Source organism: Filicampus tigris, chromosome 2, assembly GCF_054856515.1.
Source record: "Filicampus tigris isolate MCC_2025a chromosome 2, RoL_Ftig_1.0, whole genome shotgun sequence".
NCBI lineage: Eukaryota > Metazoa > Chordata > Actinopteri > Syngnathiformes > Syngnathidae > Filicampus > Filicampus tigris.
The window spans coordinates 24,428,485-24,453,435 of record NC_141218.1 but is presented as its reverse complement, the minus strand read 5'-3'; the positions used below and the strand labels follow the sequence as shown (position 1 = coordinate 24,453,435).

Here is a 24,951-nt window from a genome sequence, read left to right as displayed (position 1 = left end):
AGAAATCCAAATGTCAAAAGTGTCGTTGACTTAACCATGATGATGCATGTGTCGACATGAACAGTATGTCGGTGGGTGTCATGGCCGGCAGTCATACTTAATTAAAGTGTACATCTGGCACCTTTGTATGGGCCTGTAAGCTTGATTTTTGACCCAACATAAAACATTACTGGCATACAACCCAATATATAGTTAATTTGAACCAACAATTGGGTTAATTTATAAGAAATAACACAGAATTTTGACCCAATAAAAAACAATCCAAAAATTGGGTTACTGAAATAACCCAACTGTTTTTAGAGTAGAGTTTACAATCCTACTTCTCAAACTGCAAATTGTTCACCTCAAGAATTATTTACATTGGATGCTCACATATTTATCACAATATGTTTTCAATAATTCTTAATATTTTATTTTACTATTTACTCATTTAGAATTTGTTTATTTATTTATTAATCACAGTTGGACATGTATAATAAATGTTTCTAACTGGGGTTACACCATGCTTCATGCAAGAGTGGTCAGAAGAACACCATTCCTTTCAGCCAAAAATGAGCTGGCATGATTTGAGTTTGCAAGAAGTAATCTGGGGGACTCCTAAAATGTATGGAGGAAGGTTCACTGGTCAGATGAGACTAAAATGGATATAAACTTAAGTCTAGCACAGCGAGCTGTGACAGAGTGTTGTCAATTTCGCTGACGTGTGTAAGCTAGTGCAAATTGCTATATGAAAAATAGGGTGGTTTTTGCACCATTGTGGGAGTAAACACAGCCGATTTGATTCCCAGTCAAAGGACTTCCTCTCCTTCCCTTGAAAAGTGTCTCACAAGAGGCGCACTGATAATCCTTGACATGGTGGAAGAAGAAACTGATTTGCTGGAATCCCGCCTGGGGGACAAAGCATGCAAAGTACGTTTATAAGGAAGCAGATCGCCACGGATACAAAGTTGGCAAGGGCGATCACACATCTGCCTTCCACCGCGGTTTATCATGTCCATGTGCAACCATGCACACCAACCCCCATAGCTATGCTACGGCCAGTGGGATGATTTTAAAAATATTATGAAGATAATAAAGAGATAATGATAATGCATTCAATGAATTTATTTCTACAGTGATTCAGTGGGTTCGATGCATGCTACTGTCATATTTATAAATCAAATATGACTTCCACTTCACATGTCCGCGGAGCTCAGAATCTGTATTCCGGTTCCCTGATCAAACTCATCAAAAGACTGTTGGACTACTTCTGCCAAAAGTTAGATGTGGTTCCAGCAGGCGCACAGATTGAATGACTTTCAGTTACCAAATTGTCGCCGGGCGCATGTCAGAGGACCCACTGTTGGAAAGCGGTAATGCTCAGCATGGCGCTGAAAAGCTTTATTATCTCATTTTACTTTAAAAGTTGGACTATTTCATGCTGAAACATCAAGTTAAGTTCTGATTTTAAAAAATAGTTTTAAATTAGAGGTCGTACGGTAACAAAATGGTTAAAAAGCTAAGGGGATCGGGAATACATTTACAAAGCTCTGTAATAAATATAGTATTATTTTTCTTGTCCACGCAATTGGACAGCAATGAGGAATTTTCAAAACCTATAGAGAGCATACCACAACAGCAACAACATATATAAGGCTTTAATTTTGTAGGCTTGTGATTGTGGCTGAGAGGACCACAGACACCCACAGGCCCACACATTGCAACTCCATCCGTGCACTAAATTTGCCTTCCTATGACACTTTCATGATGAAACCTCACAAAACAATGGTATGCCAGAAATAATAAAGTGGAAAAGACAAATTACAGTGCTAGACATCTTGACTGGCAGCATATGGAGGTTGCTCACAGTGCTGATGCTACGCCCTGTCATTCACTGTCGTGCTGGTAAGGTTTGCCTCAGCCTCCAGACCTCCATCCACAAACTTTCTTCTTTTCTTCAAATCTCAGCTCACCAAGAAACAAGCATCAGATGTTTGTGTTGCCATCTATCTAGTTTCTTACCTTTACATGATCTGCGGTTTATGTGTGCCGGAGTGCATAAAACATAATTGTGGGGAAAGAGAGTGGCAATGATACAATAAAAATCATGCATGACATAATAGTTGAAGAGTTGAAAGTTTTTAAAAAAATAGTTTGGGTAATAAACTTAAATACTGGCAAAGTATTTGGATGTTAATTCCAAATGAAACAAAAATCCATGGTTGTTGATGACCCCAATGTATCCCACCACATTTCTCCCCCTATGTGATTGATGTGTATTGATGTTCGCTTTCCAATACACAAGTGGAAGAACAAGCAACAAAATTGTGTAGTGGGTCACCCTAGTGGGAAGGTTGGAAAACTACACTCACTCATAGCTGTATACTATGATCATCCAAACTCTCTCTCTCTCTCTCTCTCTCTCTCTTCTCTCTTCTCTCTTCTCTCTCTATATATACATATACGTATATATATATATATATATATATATATATATATATATATATATATATATATATATATATATATATATATATATATATATATATATATATATATATATATATATATATATATATACACACACACACACACCCGCACACACAAACACACGCAGTATATCACGGGTGGAGCCATGGGTTTATTATTAACCTCCTAAGGCCCAAGCTCTTTTGTTACATGCAGCATTTTTTTTTTTTTTTTTTCTTTTGCGATTTGGTCTTATTGGAACCTAATTAGAAGAAAAACTAGGCATCATCTTTTAGTTTTTTGTATACTGTATTTTGACTGTAATATGTAATACTCTTCTGAGACCACAAGATAGCAGTGTAAGTGCTCACATATGTGTCCAAAACACCCACGGTTCCACAGTGCACACACTTGGATACAAGAGCTAGAATGTTCTGTCTACGTCGTATGTGGCCACTAAGCCTTAGGAGGTTAAATTATTTAAATTTGGTTGAATATGTGTGTGTAGAAGATCTGAACTTCTGAACTATCGATCGATCTGAACTATTATTCAGTTTGTCATTTTATTTGAAGATACGATGTGTTGGGACAGGAGGATTGTGCTCAGTAAGAGAAATATTCAGGCCCACCCTGCCTGGCTAGAATATTTGATAAGCGGCTTGGGCAATGGCTGGATGAAAACATTATCTTTAGATTGTTTACATGTTTATACCTCATTGGCAGTAATCTGGACGGAACATACTTGAATTCTGGATGGCTTCTTTTCCATGTGCTATTTTATATTGTTCTCTCTTCTGCAGTGAAAACTACCTGATTCGGTGGGGCAGCAAAGGCTTCCCGAAAGAAATTGACATGCTCAACAACCTGAAAGTTGTCTTTACGGTAAGTGACCACAAGGGGACAATGGTGTACTGTTCTATTCATAGCTGAAACTGTTCATCTTATCTTAAATTGCCAGCTTTTATCTGACTGTTAGCTGATTCTTCCCCTTTCTTTCACTTTATTAGGCCTGTGCTCTCATACTGCGGTTATGTTTTCTGGTAGGATTTAGGAAATAAGGACCTGAGCAGAGAGAAGATCTACCTCATCTGTCAGATAGTCCGAATGGGCAGGATGGACCTGAAAGAGAGAAACAAGAAGTGCACTCAGGGTCTCAGACGTCCTTTTGGAGTGGCAGGTACAAGACAAGAGTTTCCCTTCTCTTATCTGTTTTGAGCTATATTAAATACAAAGAGGAGGAATCGTGGTTATCATGCCGGCCTCATATTCCCAAGGCTTAATGTTTGAATCTCAGTTCCGGCCCTCCTGGGTGAAGTTTGCACGTTCGCTTCACTGAAGACTCAAAAAAAAAAAAAAAAAATCAGGAATGTCAGATTATTTTTTGGTGTGGCCCACTTGTTTTCCTCGAAGGACCATTATGACTGAAACCTATGAATGTGACCTTTGGTGTGTTAGCCATTTTCACCATATGATGGGCAAGGTTTATTAATGTTTTGTGCAATTAAAAATATGGACCCGACAACGCCACCGTGGGAATTTCACCCAAGGAAAATGGATACACGATTGGTCCCAGTGTATGACTGTGAGTGTACATGGTTGTCTATTGTAGTCCTGCCATTGACTGGCCAACCAATCCAAAATGTGCCCTGCCCGTCGCCCAAATTTAGCTGGATATAGGATCCAGCTCACTGGCAAACCTACTGAGAACAAACATGAACAGAAATTAATACTAATAAAATGTTGCAGCTTCCATTCATTTTTACTGTTGACCTTGTTGTTCAGCTCTTGCACTAATAACAATTAGACCTTGTCTAGTGACACTGTGTAACAAGTCTTTGTTAAGGCACAGGTATTGAAAAAAAATAATACAATTCCAAAGTTCAGGCATACATTTGATATTGTTGCCGGAGACATTTTAATTGTTCTTGTTTACCAGTGATGGACATCAGTGACATCATCAAAGGGAAGGCTGAATGCGACGAAGAGAAGCAGTTTTTCATCCCTTTCTTCCCGTATGTGCTCATTCTTCCTTTTCGTAACTCTTCAGATCTTTGTGAAAGTCAAATATCATTTTGTGTGCCGAAACACCCCCGCGTCAGTCCGCTTGAGTGGTAATGAATGCGTGCTGGTGTGTGTGTGTGTGCCTGTGTGTGTATGTGTGCAGGGTTGTGGCTGAGCATGACTTTCTCCACACCTTTCTGAACAAAGTGACGACGTCCCGGGGTGACAGCGGCGGCCAAGGTACAGTCGTCCACTGGCACTTCCTGTCTTGCTGTCAGAACTCATGTCAGCCATGTGAAATACAGAGAAAGTTGCCTTATTTTTCTTCAAACTGGTCTGCGAGCAAAGACATTTTGGCTCATACACTCCTTTGAGCCAATGTTTTCAAATTACTTCCTCTTTATTTTCCCCAACACCATCTTCCTTTCTTCACACCAGGAAACATTTATTTTAGCTGCCAATCTTAAAGGCCATGAAAAGCGCCTTGATATGAAAGGAGCACCTGGGGCCACTGGGTATCTTTTTTTTTTTCTTCCTTGCTGACATGCTTCTGCCTCAGACACTAAGTGAAAATGGGTGCAGTAAAACCTCGAAAGTCGAATACTTACAAAGTGGTTGTATTTCAAACCCATGAAATTAAAAAAAAAAAAAAAAAACACATTTAAAGGTTGCCCAGAAAAATGTAAAACCTCAAATCTTGTGAGAACTCGCTCCACAAGTGTTTTCTTTTTTTTGTCATGTTTTTAATTTGGGTGATATCACTACACAGTAATAGAGAAAAAGTGACAATAATTCATTTCCATCATTCATAATCATTAAAGAGAACCTCTTATGAAAAGGAACATTAAAGACTCCGAATTGCCCATAGGTCTGAATGTGAGATAAGATAGGCCCGGCTCACTTGCCACCCTAATGAGGGCAAGCACTATAGAACCTCTAATCTCTTACTGAGTCACAGAATGGGCTTTAGAGGTTCCACTGCAATGGTTAGCCTTAAATAAGAGGTTCCTTAGCTCTTTTTCATTGCATCTGTTCACCAGAGAAGCCTCTTTTCAAATTTTTCTTTCACTTTCAATGTTGAAATATTGCAAAATATTGCTCATACAATGTGTAATTCTATACCATTGTTATAATCCCTAGTGGATTGCCACCTTGTGTGATTAATGAGGTCCTGAAATGTTCAAATTCACATATTGTTTCTTATTTGGAATTTAGTGTCCATAACATTTTATGTGTATGTAAAATATACCGGTAGTTAGATATTAAATAGTATAATCAAGCTTTTTTCCCTAATGTGATTGGTTTGTATGAGGTAAATCCTCCAACAGTACCGTAGTTGCAGTATGTGCATCAAGGTGCTTCTACAATATGGCATCTTATCACTAAACCACAAGGTGGTCTGCAGCAGGTCACTACAGATAAAATGAAAAAAATCCTCCTTTTAAGATGATAATTCTTCAGCTTCATGAACCTTTTATATTTTGTCCTACAGCATCAATAAACAAGATAAAACACATAAACTGCTCTTTTGCTCTATAGTGCAGCCATTATGGCAAACCATTGCCAGAAGAAAAAGTGAACTCATAGCAGTACAATTATACATAATCAGATGCAAAGCTGCAGATGTAATGACATACAATGACAATAAAATGCCTTATTACTATAATGTTTACAAATGTGATGTTTTTACTCCTGCCTGCATGGGCTTTGTGATTGGGAAGGTAATCTCAGATAGGAGGAAAAACACATACATACACATTTTCTTAGCTACTTAGAATAAATAGTGAAATGGTTATATTGCACACTACTTTAATTGACTGCTGAACTCTTGTCTCAATTATGTCATGTAAATTGCAAGTAGCTGTCCAAACTCTGAATACAATTTTAAAGTTGGTGAGGAACTAAGAAATTAAAAACCTCCTCTTAAAATGTCCGACACTATTTTTCTTGCGTTAACATGATGAATTTCTGAGTTCTTTTTTGCCGTAAACCACACAGCTACAAAAAGCACACATTGAAGATGTGGTCTCTCCAGGACTCTGGGTGACCATGAAGGCTCTGGTTGGCGACATTGTGCAAATTCGCAAAGAATACCCTCACCTGGTGGACCGCAGCACGGTGGTTGCGCGCAAGCTGGGATTCCCCGAGATTATCATGCCGGGAGATGTGCGCAACGACATATACCTCACACTGCAAGGCGGCGACTTCGACAAGTACAACAAAACCACGCAGAAAAATGTGGAGGTCATCATGTGCGTGTGTGATGAGAAGGGCATGGTCGTACAGGTGAGCAGCTGGAGGCGGAATGGGAAAGTGAGATGGTCTCTGCACCCACCTGCATATAAGTTGATTCACCATGATATATCGCCTTTAACCAAACTGCGTAACTTTCCTACGGAAGTCCACTAGCCTAATGCTAACACATAATGAGAAACGCCTTAGTTAAGCTAATGAAGTCGTCATTGATATCATGGTATGTATAAACCTTTAAATAAATGACAAACGGTTCAACAACACAAGCAGAAAACAACAAAAATGATCACAGACATATATTTTTTATGTGCTGTAACGGCCGACTAGTATTACTGCAGCTTACTTGAGACCGTCTTTGTGCATTTATGCATGTTTGTATGGTACTGCCCCTCGTGGCTAAGGAGCATGTTAAATTAAATCATGTTGAAAAAACTGTCACTTCACATTATATCTGATTGTTATTACTGTATGTTTTCATCTTGCTTCTTAAAAAGTATGTTTCAGTGTTTTTTGGGGCGCTTGAACAGATTATTAGCATTTTGATTCATTTCAATATGGGAAGCTGATTAGAGATATGAGTGAGCGTGGTCACGGAATGAATTATAGTCCTGAGTGAAGGTATCGCTGTACACTTTACATCAATCGTGGGAGTATGACACTTACTTTTCTCACCATTTTTAGAATTCCATCTGTCTTGGGGCAGGGGATAAGGCGACGAGTGAATACAGATCAGTCATCTACTACCAAATCAAACAACCCCGCTGGATGGAAACATTTAAGGTGTGTTTTTGTTGCTGTCGTACCATTATTTACTTCCTCTTTCAGTTCTGGAACCGTTGTCATCAAAAGTATAAGTACAATGAGCACGCTACAAGTTCTTGAAAGATTATGTATTTTCTTGTCCTCCAGGTGGCCGTCCCTCTGGAGGAAATGCACAGAATCCATCTTCGCTTCATGTTCAGACACCGCTCCTCTCAAGAGTGTGAGTGTGACAGTCCTCTGCTTACAGTACACGTCCCGCCTGCATCTTCTCCCTCCTTTCCCATCCCCTGAGCATAATGTGACATGGAAAAGGACAAAAGGATTTGAAGCAATTTGCAAAACGACCCCAAGGCGTCATTACACACACACTTGATTATACAGGAATGCTGTCATGTCCCTCTCTGCCATTTGTTTCTTTATTTCCCCAATGTGCGTTCTTGCCATGTCCTTCCTCTATGTGGTGCTGCAGCCAAGGACAAGAGTGAGAAGAAGTTTGCCATGGCCTTTGTCCGGCTGATGAAGAATGACGGGACGGTTTTACAGGATGGACTTCATGACCTTGTGGTCTTCAAGGTTAGGATTTGAGAATATTTTGTAAAAAATTTCATGAATGGCTTTAAAATGACAGAGTAAAGAGCAGTCACTCAAAGGTAACCGTCCCTATGCCTCTCCTTTAAATGTAGGTCCGACTTGATGCATAGAGAATACTTGATGAAATGATTATATGCAATCATCGGTCAAACCACAGTAAATGTTAATTACAATTGGCTACTAAACAGTGAACTCTTAGCCTTTAAGTCACGTATAATAGTTAAGTGTGGCACAGTGGAGGCATAGTTAGCATATCCGCCTACACTTCTGAGTTTGGGGGTTCAAATTGGGGGCTCTGGCCTTCTTATGTGGCGTTTGAATGTTCTTGTGTGGATTTTCTGCCGGTACTCTGGGTTCCTTCCACATTACATAGACAGGTTCAATGAAAACTTTAAATTATCCATCAGTGTGAATGTGCGGGTAGATGGTTGTTTGCCTTTGTGTGACCGGGGATTGGCTGGTAACCAGTTCAGGGTGTACATCACCCTGTCAGCTGGGTACCTCTGACCTGAGTGAGGACAAACAAAACCAGATGGATGGAAAATGGGCAATACGGCCTGCCTGCAGATCCCTCTTAATTCCTCATGTTCAACTTATTTAAGATGGTGGAAAACCTGAAGGCTTTTTATGCTGTGTTCACACTCACAGCTTGACTCTGGTGCTGCCCAAAGCACTTGGCTCTTTGGAATCATGTTTAGTTTTGGTTCTCTTGATGCTCACACAGTCCCACTGTATCAGTTGAGTACAAAACATTTGCAAAAAGTCACAACCAAATTAGAAAGTGTTTGTTACATAAGGTTGAAACTGTCACAATTATACCCTCTGCTGTGGTACGTATATTTGTGATGCTATTTTTACCAACTGTTGTTCCACAGTTGGAGAGAGAGCAAAGACAGCATTTCTGAAGCATATGCTGATCTTGACTATGAAATACTTGTGATTCGTGATTTCTCTGTTCTTTTTGCTGTCATTTTTAGCACGGATTCAAGTTTTTGGTTCGTATGAAAAAGTGGGCAAAGTTTGGCCCGGGGGCCACATAAGTCTTGCTTCGTTTTTTTAATTCAGCCCACTGAACATTCGCAAACATTATTTAGACTCCTGTAATATTTTTACATTCATTTAGACTTTTGTAAAATTTCTAATTGTACATGTACATTTAACATTGCATTTATCATATTAAATAATTAATTGTTGAAAAAAAGATTATAATACAAAAATGAGAATGATTAATTATTAAAATAAACTACTTTACTCATTTTGCATTTTGACTTTTTTTTATAATCTAATCTATGATTGACCTGGACCATTAAAAAAAAAAAAATCAAATGTAGCACTTGCAAGAGGCCCTTACACACACATTGTTTTATGCAATATTTTCTAACCTTGACAACCTTTTACTGTTCTGCCTGCCACTATACATGGCTGTTATTGATAGATAAATAAAGATACATTATTTTTAGTAAATAAATTATTTTAGGATAGGTGTAGCATTACAGTGGTTGGAAACACTGGTCTCGTGTGCACACTTGAGCAGAGGAGAACCCCACCAGAGTTCACCCGCAAGTGGGTGGAGATGATCTCTCGGATTTGGATGATAGCGTTCACACGCCAAACGCAACGCTGTGCAGAGTAAATGATTTTCAGTTCGTTTTGAGAAACAAACATGGCTAAAGCGAAGACAACTTTTGTTATAAGTACGTTTTTCTTTCTACTTAGAATTGCAAGTTAATGTTACTTGAACAATCGTAGTGTAATAAACATTTTACTTTGCAAGTAAAATGTACTTAGAATTTCAGAGTGAAAAAAACTTTCCTAGCTTTTCTCAAGTATAGTATATATCACTCATCATACACTTTTTACAGTGTATGATAGATGCAACTTCAATCAATTTTCATTATTAACTGTCAACTGTAAAGATGCTTTAGAAGTTAAATATGTCTTTCCGACATTCATCAAATAATACTGTACCCGGTTCTCCTCCCCAAGAATGTGTTATTCAATAAAGTATCCTGATAGAAAAGGTTTGCGTTTTACACACACTTTTAACCTAGTAAATAAAGTGAGTGTATCCTACGTCTGAATGTGACATTTGGCCCACCCAAACATGCTGAGAGAAGCTAAATAGATTTCCTGGTTAATGAGCACTGGTAAGACTGAGTCCACTTATTGATTAAATGTCAATTGCAGTGAAGATTAATTACTCGTGGTTTTCTCTGTGACCAAATAGATGGTCTCCCTGTTCCTCTACTCAATGATCTCCTGTTATCAAAGCAACCCTCTCAACCCTCTGTTCCACTTCAAGCTTTTTCCCTGACACCCAAACACACTCATTCAATAGACCCCATTGGCTTACCAATAAATTAGGCACAGGGGCCAGCTAAGAGGTGGAACTAATCTTAAAGTATTGGAGAACTTGCAAATAAAGTTGAAAATCCACCTATTCAATATTTATAGCACTTGTCCTCATTAGGGTAGCGGGTGAGCTGGATCGTCTTCTAGCTGACTTTCGGCATAAGGCTGGGACTGGTCACCAGCCAATCACAGGGCACAAAGAGTGGATATAAAATGTATACACACTATTGTTCGAATGCCACATTTTTGTGATTTATAAGTTCCTCACATGTAGGCCGCAGCTGAGATTCAAACTCAGAACCTCAGAACTGTGAGGCAGGTATGCTAATCACTAGTTCACTGTGCTTCTTAAAGTTGAAAATAAAAAAATGAAACCAAGACTCGATTGATTTTGTGGATATTAACTTTCGTATAAAAAGACATGACTCATGTACATTGGCGTCATAGGGTGACAGCAAGCGCATGGAGGATGTGAACTGCTACTTGTCCTTGCCCTCTTCCCGCCACCACTATGGGGACCTCCACAAGGGGGCGGTACTGAGCCGCAGCACCAGCAATGTGAGTGGGGGCAGTGGGGGCCTGTCTGTCAGCTCGAGAGATGGCTTCACCATTTCCACCCTGGTCTGCTCCACCAAGCTTACCCAGAATGGTAATTGTATGAGTACTCGTGTGTGTGTGTGTGTGTGTGTGTGCGCGTCTGCATGTGTCAGTCTGTGCTTGTTTCATGTCTTTAGCAGACATTTTGTGTGACACTGTTTTGATTTGGACACTCTGGGGACTTTAATTTGGCAGGGGAGGACATCCAAGTTCAGAAAAATACATACACGTACACACACTTGCACACAAAAGAAAGAGCAGAAGAGTGCAGAGAGGAATGACACTGGAAGCATCCACTTTTGGTTTACCTCCTACAGACCTTTTCATATTGTTAGTAAACAGAAGATGCCATTATACTCCCTGATGGCAGAAACGTGATTGACTGTTGCTGACCTGAATTGAAACAATGACAAAAACTTATGTTTGGTGTTGTGCTGCAAGATACACCCTTCTTAAAAAAATCTAAATGAATGAAGTTTAACTTGTGGGTGAGGAGGAACAACCAAGTGGACTTTGTAAATAGTTGTACGAGTAGCATAGTATCCACTTCTAAAGTGAGAGGCCACATGGTTACTTTAACCATCATAGCATGTTACATTGTGCTATCCGTGGCAATGATGCTCAAAAATCGACGTATTATCCACATAGTAATTTGTATATGTTTTTCTAAAGACATTTTTCTTTTTTCTCAAGTTCTCTGAAGTTCAGGAAACCAGAAATGCCTAACTCGTTCTGCTGTGCATGCCCTGACGACAATGATACAGTTCTTCCATGCCTGGAAGCAGCTCCTTGGTCTAAGGAACTACTCTAATGCATGTAATACATGTGATAAGTTATATATTTACACGCGTTGCAAGGTATTTTACAAATTCATGGATGAGCGTTTCTGCTGTTTAGTAATCTAAAATGCTAAATCCGATACCATGTTAGGTCAAACGGATGCGGTAACAATAGAGATGATATGATAACAGCTTGCCATGCTCTGTGATTCACGGTGAGAAAATTGTTTTTACCTGTACTTCTCAAAACTATGCAAGGCTCAAAGGATATAAACAAGGAAGTAACCCAGAAGTCTGGCGTGCCAGAAAAACATGTGTGCAACATATCAATCGGTCCTTGGTTCCATTGGGAAATTATGTCAGAACTACCACATTAATAGATATGAATTTGTAACATTATAAATTAAATATCATGATGGAATGAAACTACACCTCTTTCTCAACAAAGTACTGTTAAACGTCTATACAATGTGACATTTTTTTATATTTTCCCTAAACCTCTGTATAATACTCCCCTTGATTTTGCCTGTTTTTTTGAACATTTATTCTCAAGAAATTACATTACTTGGTGGCACTGGAAAAAGCAGTGTGACGTCATGGTGAAATGTCCTTTAACAGACCTGATCCTGGGAACATATTATGTGCCTCGGTATGTCATGTAGTATCCTAAAAGTTATTATGATATGAGCCGAGGGGAAGGTCTGGCTGTTTACAAATTACAATGACTCAGGCCCATTACTTTTATTTATTTATTTATTTATTCATTTATTTTTAACCAGTGCATGATTGTATGAGTGTGTGTATGAGTACTCTAATCACGGCACTGTTCTAGATGTGACTACACTGTTAGTGTCCAGTGGCATCACTTTGTCCTACACAAGCTGGCAGGCGGCCATATGTAGTTCACCACACATCCACAAATGTACTGTACACACACACACTCCCATATATGCCAGACAGTAAAGTAAATCTGACACAGGTGCCAACCAACAGCTGTTACCAGGGAAGCAAGTCCATCACCATAATGAACATTAACCTTTGTTTCAATCACCTACCCCGCAGGCATTTTATTACGGTCTCGCACACACACACACACCTACACACACACCCTCCCTCGCCAGGGTTGTTTAAGGTCACTTACCAGATGTGCGCTCGATATGTCACATATTTCCAATCAACAGGAGCCAACAGTTTTTAGAAAGAAGTCCTCCAGTCACACAGAAACTTGCCCTGTGTCAAAGTGTTGTAGCACTAATGATAGAATTAAATTAAAAGACCGATTTTAACAGTGGTTTTGATTAAAACGCGCATTTTCACTCAGGCCAAGAATATACTCATCATAATTCTATATATAATATTGCGAACAACTGATCTTTTCAAAATGTACTGAAATAAATAAGCCACACCTTTATATAAACCGCACCCACTCTATTCTTAAAAAATGAAAAGAACATATATAAGCCACAGCTTTATATAAGGCGCACCTATCTATGTTGAAAAATAAGATATTTACTGCATTTACAAAACTATTTTGAACTGTAAATGTACTTGTATGTACTTGAACAGATTCTTTCGGAACAGTGTCTTTTAACATGGCAGCAACTTTGCTGATTAAAAATGGAACAGAACTAAGAGAAAATAAACGGTACTTATCTTCATTTCACTGCCTGCTACCGCTCCAGTTTGTGAGTTAACGTCCACCTTTTATTGCTGTACCTCCGCATACCACCTCATTCATTACCTAGCACATAGTACCCTCGCCTGTTGAACTCCTCCACCTGCAGTCACATCCTTTTAATGGAAATCGTGTTGTATTGTATTGTAATTCCGGTTAGAGCGCTCCTAGCGGTGGAAGAAAAATCCACAGAATAGCCGCAAAAGGTAGCGGCTTATAGTCCGGAAAATTCGGTAATTATTTTTACAGGTATAGATCTTGCACCTATGTCAAAGCACCTCGGACCGCTGTATAACTTCTGCTGCGTATGTTTAGTATGTACTGTATTTATGTATTGTATGTATGTAGAGGTGGGCGATATGACGATGTTAGATCGTTAAGGGGTTTAAGTAATTTTATAAAGCTACTCTAATTTATTTACTTTTAAATGTTTAAAATGTTTTAAAGTCTTCTGCTAACGTGTTTGAATGTTGTAAATCTGTGTTCTTTAGTAAGTTTGGTAAGCTACTTTTGTTTTCACTGCTTTACTTCTGAAAGTCGTTAGTTGTTGTGTTTGCAAATGCTTTAAAGGGGAAGTCAACCCAAACATATTTGTTTCAAGAATATGTTCCATGCAAGCCCACTAGTTGAAACAAGGCATTCTGATAAATATTGCGTTTGTGAAATAAGAGTTAATCCACTTGTTTTTAGACGTCTCTGGGGGCAGCCATTTTATCACTTCTGTCGACTGAAAATGAAATCACAACTGCTCAGGGCCCAGGTAACGACCAATCACGGCTGACCCTTTTTTTCTGAAGCTGAGCCGTGATTAGTCGCTACCTGAGCCCCGAGCAGTTGTGATGTCATTTTCAGTCGACAGCAGTGACAAAATGGCCGCCCCCCGCGGTGGCTAAAAAAGGGTGGATTTTGCTGTTTAACTCATATTCCACACATGCATTATTAATCAGAATGCCGTTTTTCAACTAGTGGGCCTGCTGGGAGCATATTCTTGAAAAAAAATGTGTTTGGGTTGATTTCCACTTTAAGGTGCTGTGTCTTTGCTCGTGTGAAGCACATTGACTTCCCTTGCAAAAATGTGCTCGATAAAGCTGCCCTACAAGTGGACACAGAGGAACTGTTGCTACTGAGTCCATGTTGTGATTTTTAGTGGTAGGATCACTAGGATGACACTGAGGTGTAATTAATCATACTACAAAATGTCAAGTCACTCTCTGGTGAATTCAAGCAAAACAAAACTTGACGCAGTTCACCAAATCTTCACAAAGTTACCAACAAACGCTCGAAAAAGAAACAAATCAGAAAGTCATTAACATTTCAAAAGGTTGAATCCATATTCATTTTGAAACGAGACAAAGATTAGAGTTGAGAGATAAGATGTTCTTGTTGTGTGTTTTCTTTGCAGTGGGCCTGCTGGGGCTTCTTAAATGGAGGACTCAACCTGAACTCCTGCGAGAAAACCTGGAGAAACTGAAACTCGTCGATGGAGAGGAGGTGGTCAAGGTCAGTAACGTCCTTCTTGCCAGGCACGGTGCCAGATTTTTTTCTCTCTCTGTGCTAAGGGCTGCTTGACCGATAAGTGGGGGTACTGAGAAAATAATCTATTTTTATGACTTAAGTTACTTAATAATTAAATGTTGGAGGGTCTTAACTAGGGATACATGGATTCCCGATGGTGCTGTAGCACCCCGTTAGCCTCTGTGTAGCGTCGTCCCGAACCTTTGAGTGCACGTTCCCACTCAGCGGTTTTTCTACCTTGTATTTAGTTCCTGCAGGACACTTTGGATGCTTTGTTCAACATCATGATGGAACACTCGCAGACCGGTGACTACGACATTCTTGTGTTTGACGCCTTGGTGAGTGTGCATCAAATCCAAACCATCATCTATCAGATTATTTCACATGGATTCTCACGCTACTGTTTTTTGTTTGTCTTTTGCAAGATCTATATAATAAGTCTGATCGCGGACAGAAAATTTCAGCATTTTAACACGGTGTTGGAGGCCTACATCAAGCAACATTTCAGCGCCACGTTAGCCTACAAGTAGGTTAAGTCTTGACTCATGATCCTTTTTCTTTGGCTCGTATTCCTTTTCTGAAGACAAGACACACTTTCATTAAGAAAAAGCCCAATACAAAGCAAATAAACAACAACAAAATAAAAAAATAAAACTTGACTGGTCTTCAATAAGCAGACTTTGGTCAAAGTTTGGACCCAGAAAACAATGACCGAGCATTTCGTCTGGTTGTCTATGGTAATATGTACCTAGGAAATGCAGACCAATTGCGGACTTTGTAACTCCTCTGATGTAACTCGACTCATTTGTTGGGAGCCACATTGCCAGTGTATGTTGGGCATTTCAGCTCCAGTTTTGATATCATCATATAAAAATCCATTTTTGAGTACAATATGTTTACCCAGTCACCTACTGTTTATTAAAATATATATTTTTGGACTGATTTTAATGAGGTGAGGTGGAGTAGACTTTTGCTTTTGTTGACTAGAGTACTAAGTGATTTGTGCAACAGTTCCCAGAGGACCAGAGTTGCCCATCCCTGGGTTAGGGTTTTTAATGAGTAAACCTGAACCAGGACAGATGGTTTTGTTCAGTTGTTTCCCTCCAATGTGTTATCCTGTTGTGCACCTCCTCTCCATCTCATCATCTGCCTGTTTGCTCCATCCTTGCCCTGCCAGTATGCTGATGTTCACCCTCTTTAAGAGGGTCACTGCACCTTAGAGCCCGCAAGCTTGCAGGATGTTATGTAAAATTCCCTCTTGCTATATTCCAAACTCCCCATCTTGGTTTCATTGTGGGGGGGGGGGGTAGTGGCAGAAAATCCTGTCCAGTGTGCCTTTCAGTCATGCACCAGAGACAGAATTGGGGAAGACTTAATGGTAATAAAGCAATAAAGCCGGTCATATTTTTAAGTCCGGCTGCATAGCTCTTATGCAAGATTAGAGTCGTTTTAGGGAAGCTTTTATTGTTTAAGAGGATTAAATATAGTTTCAAGCCAGTTTGTGACGTTCCTCATTGCCATTACAAAGCCACAAGTCATAGACCTCTGGAGGCCTATGTATTCGTGAGTTTGGTCTGACACAGATGGAAATATGAACAACTGCTAGAGGTTAGAAGTCACTTTATTAGGTTCACTTGCACAAGAACTGGAAGAGCATTTACCTACAGACGTAATATGTTGATAATATGTTTATGATTGTGACTGGAATTAGCGCTTCATCGTTGAGGGGTCTTGAATACTTTATTGTACGGACATATGTTTTATGGAGTGTATATTTTTAACCACCCGTCACAAATGCTGTGAAATATGTGAAAGGGAGTCAGCTCAGGTGTGAAAACTGTTTTCCACCCGACTAGTCTCTCCTTCCTCACTTTTACACACTTCTTCCCTGCTCTAAAAGTTCAAATGGAGTTGTTGAAGAATAGCATAACTTTGTTGGCCATCATTTCACTTTTCTGTCTTTTGTCTCTCACGCAGGAAGTTGATGTCGGTGCTGAAGAGGTATCTCGACATCTCCAGTCGGGGGGAGCACTGTGAGGCGATTCTGCGAACTCTCAAAGCTCTGGAGTACATCTTCAAGTTCATCGTTCGCTCGCGCATGCTCTACTCCCAGTGAGTGTGTGTGTGTGTGTGTGTGTGTGGCTTTTTATGCACTGATCACCATAATGAGTTGTAAATTATTTGAGCGTGCCACCCACATGCCAGTAAGCCTGCATCACTCTAATCAACTTTGACAAGTAGGCCAAGGGTGTTGCTTACAGTGTCGCTAACGTTAATATGCATTGAGGGCAATGACAAGGGTCAGAATTAGAGTGCATGGCTGCAAAACGCCACGATAAGTAACCAACCCTGGGTCATTAAATCACTAAGTACATTCTATTCATGTAGGTACTATTAACTCTAGATGTAACTGAGACAAAGGCTAGGTTCACACCGCAGGCAAATGCGACCCAGATCTGATTTTTTTGCCCATATGCGACCTGTATCAGATTTTTTTCTGACAGTCCGAACGGCTCAATTCCGATTTTTTCAAATGCAACATGGGTCGCTTGCATATGTGGTCCTGGGTCGGATACGTATCCGATCTTTTCCAATGCGTTCGCGGTCTGAACGGCCAGGTCGCATATATCCGACATTGACGTCATCCAGAGCCCAAAATGTGCTCCGCGCAGGCAGAGGGAAACTGCTGGCAGCGGGGGATTGAATCTACAAAGTTGTTTTGAGTAACATTATTGACTTTATATTTTACTTTGATTTAATCCACCTTGAAACATGAAGCATAAAGTGGACATTTATGGCGATCGTAGTAATTTAGTACGGCTCAGATAGATTCATTTTCTACGCACGATTAAGACGTGACGTCATCGTTACTGATTTCTCCATGAAATGGGATATTAAACCCTCGCCTCATAATTTCCCCCAAATACTGTATTTATTTGTACTTGCTACCTAATCGCTTGGCTGTTTGAATGCCCCGACACACTAGACCACATTTACTTCCGCAAACACAACGTCGGATGTGACGTCGTCTCTTCTTCTGCACATGCGGGCAGCTTTGACGACGCAAGTGTTCATACAGCAGACAAGACCGAGGTCGCATTTATAATGTAATATGAACGCTTACACAAAAAAATCAGATTTTTTCAAAAAGTCCGAATTAAGCATTAAGACCTGCGGTGTGAACCTAGCCATAGTTGTCTAAAATGCCCTGCAAATGGCCGCCGGGCCTGGGAGTATCCCCCCTCTACCCAAAGTCAGCCGGTTTAGGCTCCAGCTTGATGGACATATGGGTAAACATGTTCAGAGCTGTTTCCTTGCCCTCATGTGACCTCACTTTAGTTTTCAATTCCATTTGTGGTGCATTTAAATGGCTGTCTATTAAACTTGTACGTACTCCCCACATTCATTTAGACAAGCGATTGTCGATATCTTTGTGCTTGGCATTACCACTGCTTCCAAGTTCTGTCGGCCAGCCTCCCCAAGGCATTTATGAACTGATAATTGACTCTCTGTGCTCCTATCTGTTGCTCACCGACCACCTCAAGTCGATAAGGCGCAGCTCCCTCTGCGTTCAAACTTTTCATCTTTTGTTTTTTTACTCCCTCTGTCCTCCATGACCTGCAACTGCAGTGCTTTGTTAGGTCTTGTTCTTTTTGTGTCTTTTTCCTTTCTCTGAACCCCCGCAATGTTTCTCCTTCATGACCTCCATCTTCTATCTCTCGCCCTCTCACAAACAAGTTTTCCTCTTAACACGTCAGTGCAGTTATCTTGAACTGATACGGTCATAACTCATAGTTTTGTGATGTTTTGTTGCCGCTTCCCTCGCACCTCTTCTCCTCCTGACTTTTTTTTCAGTTATCCCTTCTCCTCTGTTTATTGTCCCCTCTTCATCATCCTTCCCTCCTATCCTTCCGTCGCTGTCAATTTGTTTTTGAGCTCATGACAGGGTTTTGACTTTCAGTGTGTGTATGTTTTGGTCTGTGGAAAGCAATAGCCTGAGGTCACACTGACTCACACACATCGAGGTGTTTTATTTATTAGGGAGAAAGAGGGCAGTGCCTAACCGGATCCCTTTGTTGTTGCAGTTTTTCTTTCGTTTCATCATGTATTTTGTATTTCGTACAGAGCTTGCATTCAGTTTCGGACAGAATTTGTGCCTGCCTCATTATCCATCTTGCGTGACAGTGGCTCAGTGTACAAGGACTCGGGGCTTTGAGCCAGGAGGCCAGGTCAATGAATTGAATCCCACTGTAGGCTGAAAGGAAATGCAATGAAACTCTGCATATTTGCGGTTTGGCATTAGTAAATTCATCTATTTGAGTCTTGTTTTTCCTTAAACACGTTTTTTAAAAGTTATTTGCTGAAAATCATTCTTTTTTTTGTTCCGACCAAAGCCATGTCTAATATAAAAATATTTCTTTGTACCATACTGTGGAATTATGGGGCCAATTAGCCTCATTTAGTCAAGGTAATAGCATAGAAATAAAATGTTTGCCACCTTCTTATGGTATGCAAATAAGTATATACAGGAAGTTGCAATTAGTTGGAGAGATGCTAGTCTTCCTCTTGAGCACTGCCGAAATGCCATTAGGCAAGATGCCGAAAGCCCACCTCCTAAGTTATTGAGTTTTAAAATCAATCACATGTTTTTTGCTGTATGTGGAGATTATTTATTTAATGCTGTCCTGTTCGGCATCTTAGACCTGCAGTATGGGAGATCTGTAGGCCTTATCATACCAGAGCAGTTGCTGTGCAACAGGAGGTTCTGATATACACTCCAAAAACAGTTGTGTCAAAAATAACTATTTTTGGGTTAAATCTGACCCAATTGTTGTGTTAAAAAAGGACCGACCCAGACTAGGGTCAATTTGAACCAAAAAATCGGGTTATTCAGTTTTGACCCAACTGTAAGGATTAAATGAACACAACAAATTGGGTCAAAACAATGCAAATAATTGAGAAAAGAGCTGGGCACTCCCTCCCGGGGCCGGACTGGTCTGAGTCCCATTTTTAGGGGTGACACGCTTGAAAAAAAGGGCTCGATTAAGCAAGGGCAGAAACGGATTTTAGTCAGGCCCGTTAATCGGTCCACATGCGTGTGACATGGTCACGGGGTGGCCAAATTTTATCTCAACCTACTTACTGATATGCTTATGTTAACATGGCAGGGAGGTCATTGTTTGTTGTGCGGTCATGGTTTCATAAAGTAGAATCCAGAATTTTGTCCAGCACATTCATGGTGGAAGTGAGAACAAATCTAAATTTAAAAATAATGTTTAGAATTGTGTCGAATTAATATGTTTTGTGTCATGGTGCTTTTTAGATTGAATTGAATTGAATTGAATTGAATTGAATGAATAAGACACCAGGCAGTCTGAAAAGTGGTGTCAGTGACAATCACTTTGATTGTTTGTCAGACAGGAAATGCAAATCAGTGGATGAGATAGATACATTTGTAAAATGGTATACAATGAATTTCAGTTCTTTAAACCAAGCATTGCTTCCTTGCGGTCATCACCAAACAACTGCCTCACACTTCCACACGGGCTGTGATGAGTTGTGGGTCCATCTTGAAAAGTGTGTTGAGATAGATTGACCCCTTGAGAAGAGTTCCGCTCAACAGTTTTCAATCTCCAAGCAAGGTTACCAGAACCACTCAGGTAATGTTCCTATGGATTACAGTAAACACATAAAGTTAATATGGAACATTATTTGGAGAACGCACAGTTCTTGTGAAGTGTCACATCCTACAATGGCAGCAGGCTAATACCTTTTTTTTTTTTTTACGATTCCAGCGCTCGTCCTGTCCAACACTCACGCTCAGTTACAAGCAACTCGTTTTCAAAAGATTACAATGTGTGAAGTACTTGCCAAAACCGTGTGATAAATGAAGAAATCCAAATGTCAAAAGTGTCGTTGACTTGAAAACCACGATGCTGCGTGCGTAGACGTGAACAGTATGTCGGTGGCTGTCATGGCCGCCAGTCATACTTAATTCAAGTGTACATCTGGCACCTATGTATGGGCCTGTAAGGTTGATTTTTGACCCAACATAAAACATTACTGGCATATAACCCAATATATAGTTAATTTGAACCAACAATTGGGTTAATTTATAAGAAATAACCCCGAATTTGGACCCGGCACAAACAATCCAAAAATTGGGTTAATGAAATAACCCAACTGTTTTTAGTGTGTACAGTACTCCGTCTGTTGCATTTTCTATTGAGATGAATATTTATTGGAAATGCAGTTGAACAGACCAAGATTTGAGAGGTGATGACAGAGAGAAAAGAGAGACCAGAGCAAAAAACAAACAACAATAACTTGTATTTTATTGGAACAAAAAAGAACATCTTAAGAGCGACATGTTGTTTACAAATGTAGTTTTCTTCATTCATAGTACACAGGCATATCCAAACACCACTTGCATGAAGCATGGAGCACATCACAGTAGCCTACATTACATATGTAAATGCTATGAATGCATGATCTGACATCACACCGACACACACCATGTAGACATGGTGTCTACACCTACAGTGCACCTGCATGCACAGATGGCTTCAAGATTAAGCAGTACAATGCATCCGTAATCAGAACTGTAGTCTGTATGGAGCCGAATGATAATACTGCTGTGTGTTACTGCCAAATCCCTCCCCGACATGCTGAATTTGCCGTGTGCCGCATGTTAACGCCTCCCTCCGGCACTCATCCTTTTTATTGTATTTAACAGCCACAGAGCCCCATTGAATCACAAAGAGATCCAGATGGAAAGAATTGTCAGAATTCAGAAGATTTCATCCTTTGTTCATTTAATCACCAAAATGGCCTAAAAATGTCACTCGGTGTGTCCAAGTTCCAAAGTAAGAAACGCTGGTAAAAATGGCTAAATTGTCCGTAGTGTGGATTAGGAGTGCAAAAAAATGAATGGATGGATGAAATACTATTATAATATTGTAGGTAAACCGTCAATTTTAGAAGGACGTTTTACTAAAATCACAGACCATTCCATGATATGTTTTGGTTTCAATGCTGTCCAGTGCATTGATCATTTGCATTGTGACTGCATTGTCTCCACAGGCTCTACGTTGGCAATGAGCAGGCAGAGTTTGAAGAGTCGCTGAGGAAGCTTTTTGAGTCAATCAACAACCTGATGAGGACAGACTACACCACCACTCTGCTGCTGCGGGTAATTGCTTGAACTTTTCAGCACACGGCTAAAATCATTATCATCGTCGTCAACATCATCCACACCTGTTTTCTTCCCCACTTCATTGCGTTGCTACATTTGACAGTAGGAGCTTGGCTTTATTCCCAATAACAATATTGTTGATATACTAAAAGTTAATGGTTATATTGACAACAAATCTCTTGTAAAAAGTACAGATAAAACATCATTTGAAAATGTGATCTCTTTTGTGTATGCTCAGGTTGCAGCCCTAAAGTACCTGCCAGCAGTCCTACATGATGTTGTTAAAGTATTTGATGGCAAATTGCTAAGGTAAGCTCACTGTCAGAACACGTCACACGCACTCACGCACGCACACACTCCAAGTTTTATCTTGACTCCCACTTAGTGAGACAGAGACAATATATGGGATCTTTTGTCCTGCCTGCACACCAAACCCGTCCTTCTGTCCAACACATTTTCTCACCCTGAGGGAGCTTCTGCTTTTTCATCAGGTGATAAAAATCTCATTAAGATGACAATACACACAAGGACATGCACTTTAGCATTGTGCGGCTCCTCCATTTTACCACCAAATTGACAATTCCAGCGAAAACATCACACTGAAATCATGGAAGCATCTTCTTTTTACCCCACTTTCCATTGCCTTGGCCTTCGGCCCACAATTACACTTTTCTCTTCAGGATCATAGCAGGAAAGCATTGAAAGCACATCTTAATGTGAGGAAAAATGCTGCTTGTGCAGACACAAGTGATTGTCCTCAAATTGCCTGTTTGGACAGATTTTTTTTTTTTTCTGCGCAACTACACAATCTCATGTGTGTGTCATGTATTTTCTTCTTAACCTACTATAACTAAAAGTCTTCTGCCACTCATCCATCTTGTCGTAGATAATGTTTGGCATATGATCATAAAACACACAGCCGCTGTTGTAAACGTTTAGTCAATCTCATCTTTACGTTTAGTTGAAAATATCATATGAATAAGCAGCAAGTGTGCCTCACAGTCAAGAGGTTTTGGGTTTTATGTGGAGTTTGTATGCTTGCCTGGGTTTTCTGTGGGTACTTCAGCCCACATTCCAAAAACATGGGCGTTAAGGTGAATTGAAAACTCTCCAGTAGGGCTGTTCGATTTTGCCGATTAAGAAAATTCCGATTATTTTCTCTCAAACCCGTTTTTTACGATTACGTTATCTTTGTAAAATAAAAAATAATGAAAAATGAAGTATTTTGAATGTCTTTTATTTAAACTTAATTTTTCTTTCTTTGAACTCAAAATGCCAGTCAATTTAAGTTCAATGAAGGGGATCGGCTGGCTAAAATGCAGCCTTCTACCAGCCCGACCAGAGCTGGGATGATTCAGAATGGTTCAGTTCTATTCTGGGCAATTTCCAAGTTTCAATCCTGGGCTCCTAGCTCACCATCGACCTGGCCAATTCTGTCAGTTGAGCATACGCTCCACTTCACTTCCTCACTCACTCGGCAGTCGGCTCATATAGTCGGCTTCTGCGGCAAACAATCCCCCACATGTGTCACTTTCTCCTCGGCCAGCGGACAATCGCATTTCAGCAATTGGATTGAAAGTACTACTCACGTGACCGCATAACAAACATGGAAGTAACCACCGGAAAACAGAGATCTTAATACGAAGAGAAGAGTAACAGAAAGTACAAATACGAAGCGAATGTACAGAACACAATACAGAAAGTACACATGGGCTACACTTAGATACACCAAAAATAACAAAATGGAACGTGCCGATTTGAACGTGGCCCAACTGAGGACAGCACTATCAAAAATAAATGGATGGATATGATTCATTTAGAATTCGTAATATTTGATCAAAATATTCCTGGGCCACTAGGGGTCGCTCGCAGACAACCATGAGTGCGCAGATCACTCTTTGAGAAGCACTGCTCTGGAAGCCCCCACAGGCAAACATGGGTCCATTGTCTTGGCTTGACCTTCTTACTTCACATAAATATGACATCAAAGTGGCAGGTTATTGTCCTTACAATTTCAATTCCAACACCTTCATCACCATAATGCCTTCCCTCATCCGTTCATGAGGATTTGATTTGTGCAAATATTGCTCATGTATCAGCACACCTGCCAGTTCAGCACTCCTGAGTGTGTGTCATGTCAACGTGTCCATGTATCCAAAGTTGCTACATCTGCCTGTTACCACACAGCGAGTTAAGATCAATGTCACACTGCATCCTCACTTTTTCCCCCCTCACCTTCCTCCTTATTTTGTGTTTTATTTTATTTTATTCTGCTCTGCAAAGTTAATTTGGTGCACACGCATGCTGTGTGTTCAATGGAGCTACATAAACTCACAACAAACTCCCCCAGTATACAACCAGCTTAGTGTTGCCTCAGGCATTTTCCAAAGCAAGCAGTATGAATTCCAATTGCAATGTATACGGTGGACCTCAAAGCTTTGTCTTACCTCTTATATATATATATGCACTCACCCTTAACATGCCCATAATCCTGTCAGCTTGTCTGGTGTGATCCACAGGGTGATGCATGCACTTTGGATGCACTCTGTGCCCTTTGCTTGTCTGTAGAGCACAGAATGACATTCTGCAGTTTTAATTAGTTTAATCTCAGATGATTAGCGGGCCTGATAAATCTATATTGAGCTCTTGCGTGTGGTCCCAGAAGGTCTTTGTTATGCATCTGAAGTTCCATAAATCTTGTAGTGGTTAGGTATGTTGTATTCTCTTTGTGTTACATTAGTGTAGCAAGTCGGTATTATGTTTACATACTACAATAAAAATGT

The 24,951-nt window shown here is 40.1% G+C and overlaps 1 protein-coding gene across 8 annotated transcripts in view; it reads left to right on the top strand.

The window, feature by feature from the left end:
- Positions 1 to 24,951, top strand: part of dock2 (dedicator of cytokinesis 2) — a 151,474-nt gene that overhangs the window by 24,874 nt on the left and 101,649 nt on the right. For all 8 annotated transcript variants that reach the window (XM_086019767.1, XM_086019751.1, XM_086019719.1 and 5 more), the window contains 15 exons: positions 3,249 to 3,330; positions 3,493 to 3,625; positions 4,385 to 4,460; positions 4,613 to 4,689; positions 6,485 to 6,735; positions 7,384 to 7,482; positions 7,612 to 7,684; positions 7,934 to 8,037; positions 10,855 to 11,056; positions 14,861 to 14,958; positions 15,222 to 15,311; positions 15,399 to 15,499; positions 16,951 to 17,085; positions 22,057 to 22,165; positions 22,407 to 22,477. In XM_086019767.1, the coding sequence (XP_085875893.1) occupies positions 3,249 to 3,330; positions 3,493 to 3,625; positions 4,385 to 4,460; positions 4,613 to 4,689; positions 6,485 to 6,735; positions 7,384 to 7,482; positions 7,612 to 7,684; positions 7,934 to 8,037; positions 10,855 to 11,056; positions 14,861 to 14,958; positions 15,222 to 15,311; positions 15,399 to 15,499; positions 16,951 to 17,085; positions 22,057 to 22,165; positions 22,407 to 22,477 (1,701 nt within the window). The remainder of the gene's footprint in view (positions 1 to 3,248; positions 3,331 to 3,492; positions 3,626 to 4,384; positions 4,461 to 4,612; positions 4,690 to 6,484; positions 6,736 to 7,383; positions 7,483 to 7,611; positions 7,685 to 7,933; positions 8,038 to 10,854; positions 11,057 to 14,860; positions 14,959 to 15,221; positions 15,312 to 15,398; positions 15,500 to 16,950; positions 17,086 to 22,056; positions 22,166 to 22,406; positions 22,478 to 24,951) is intronic.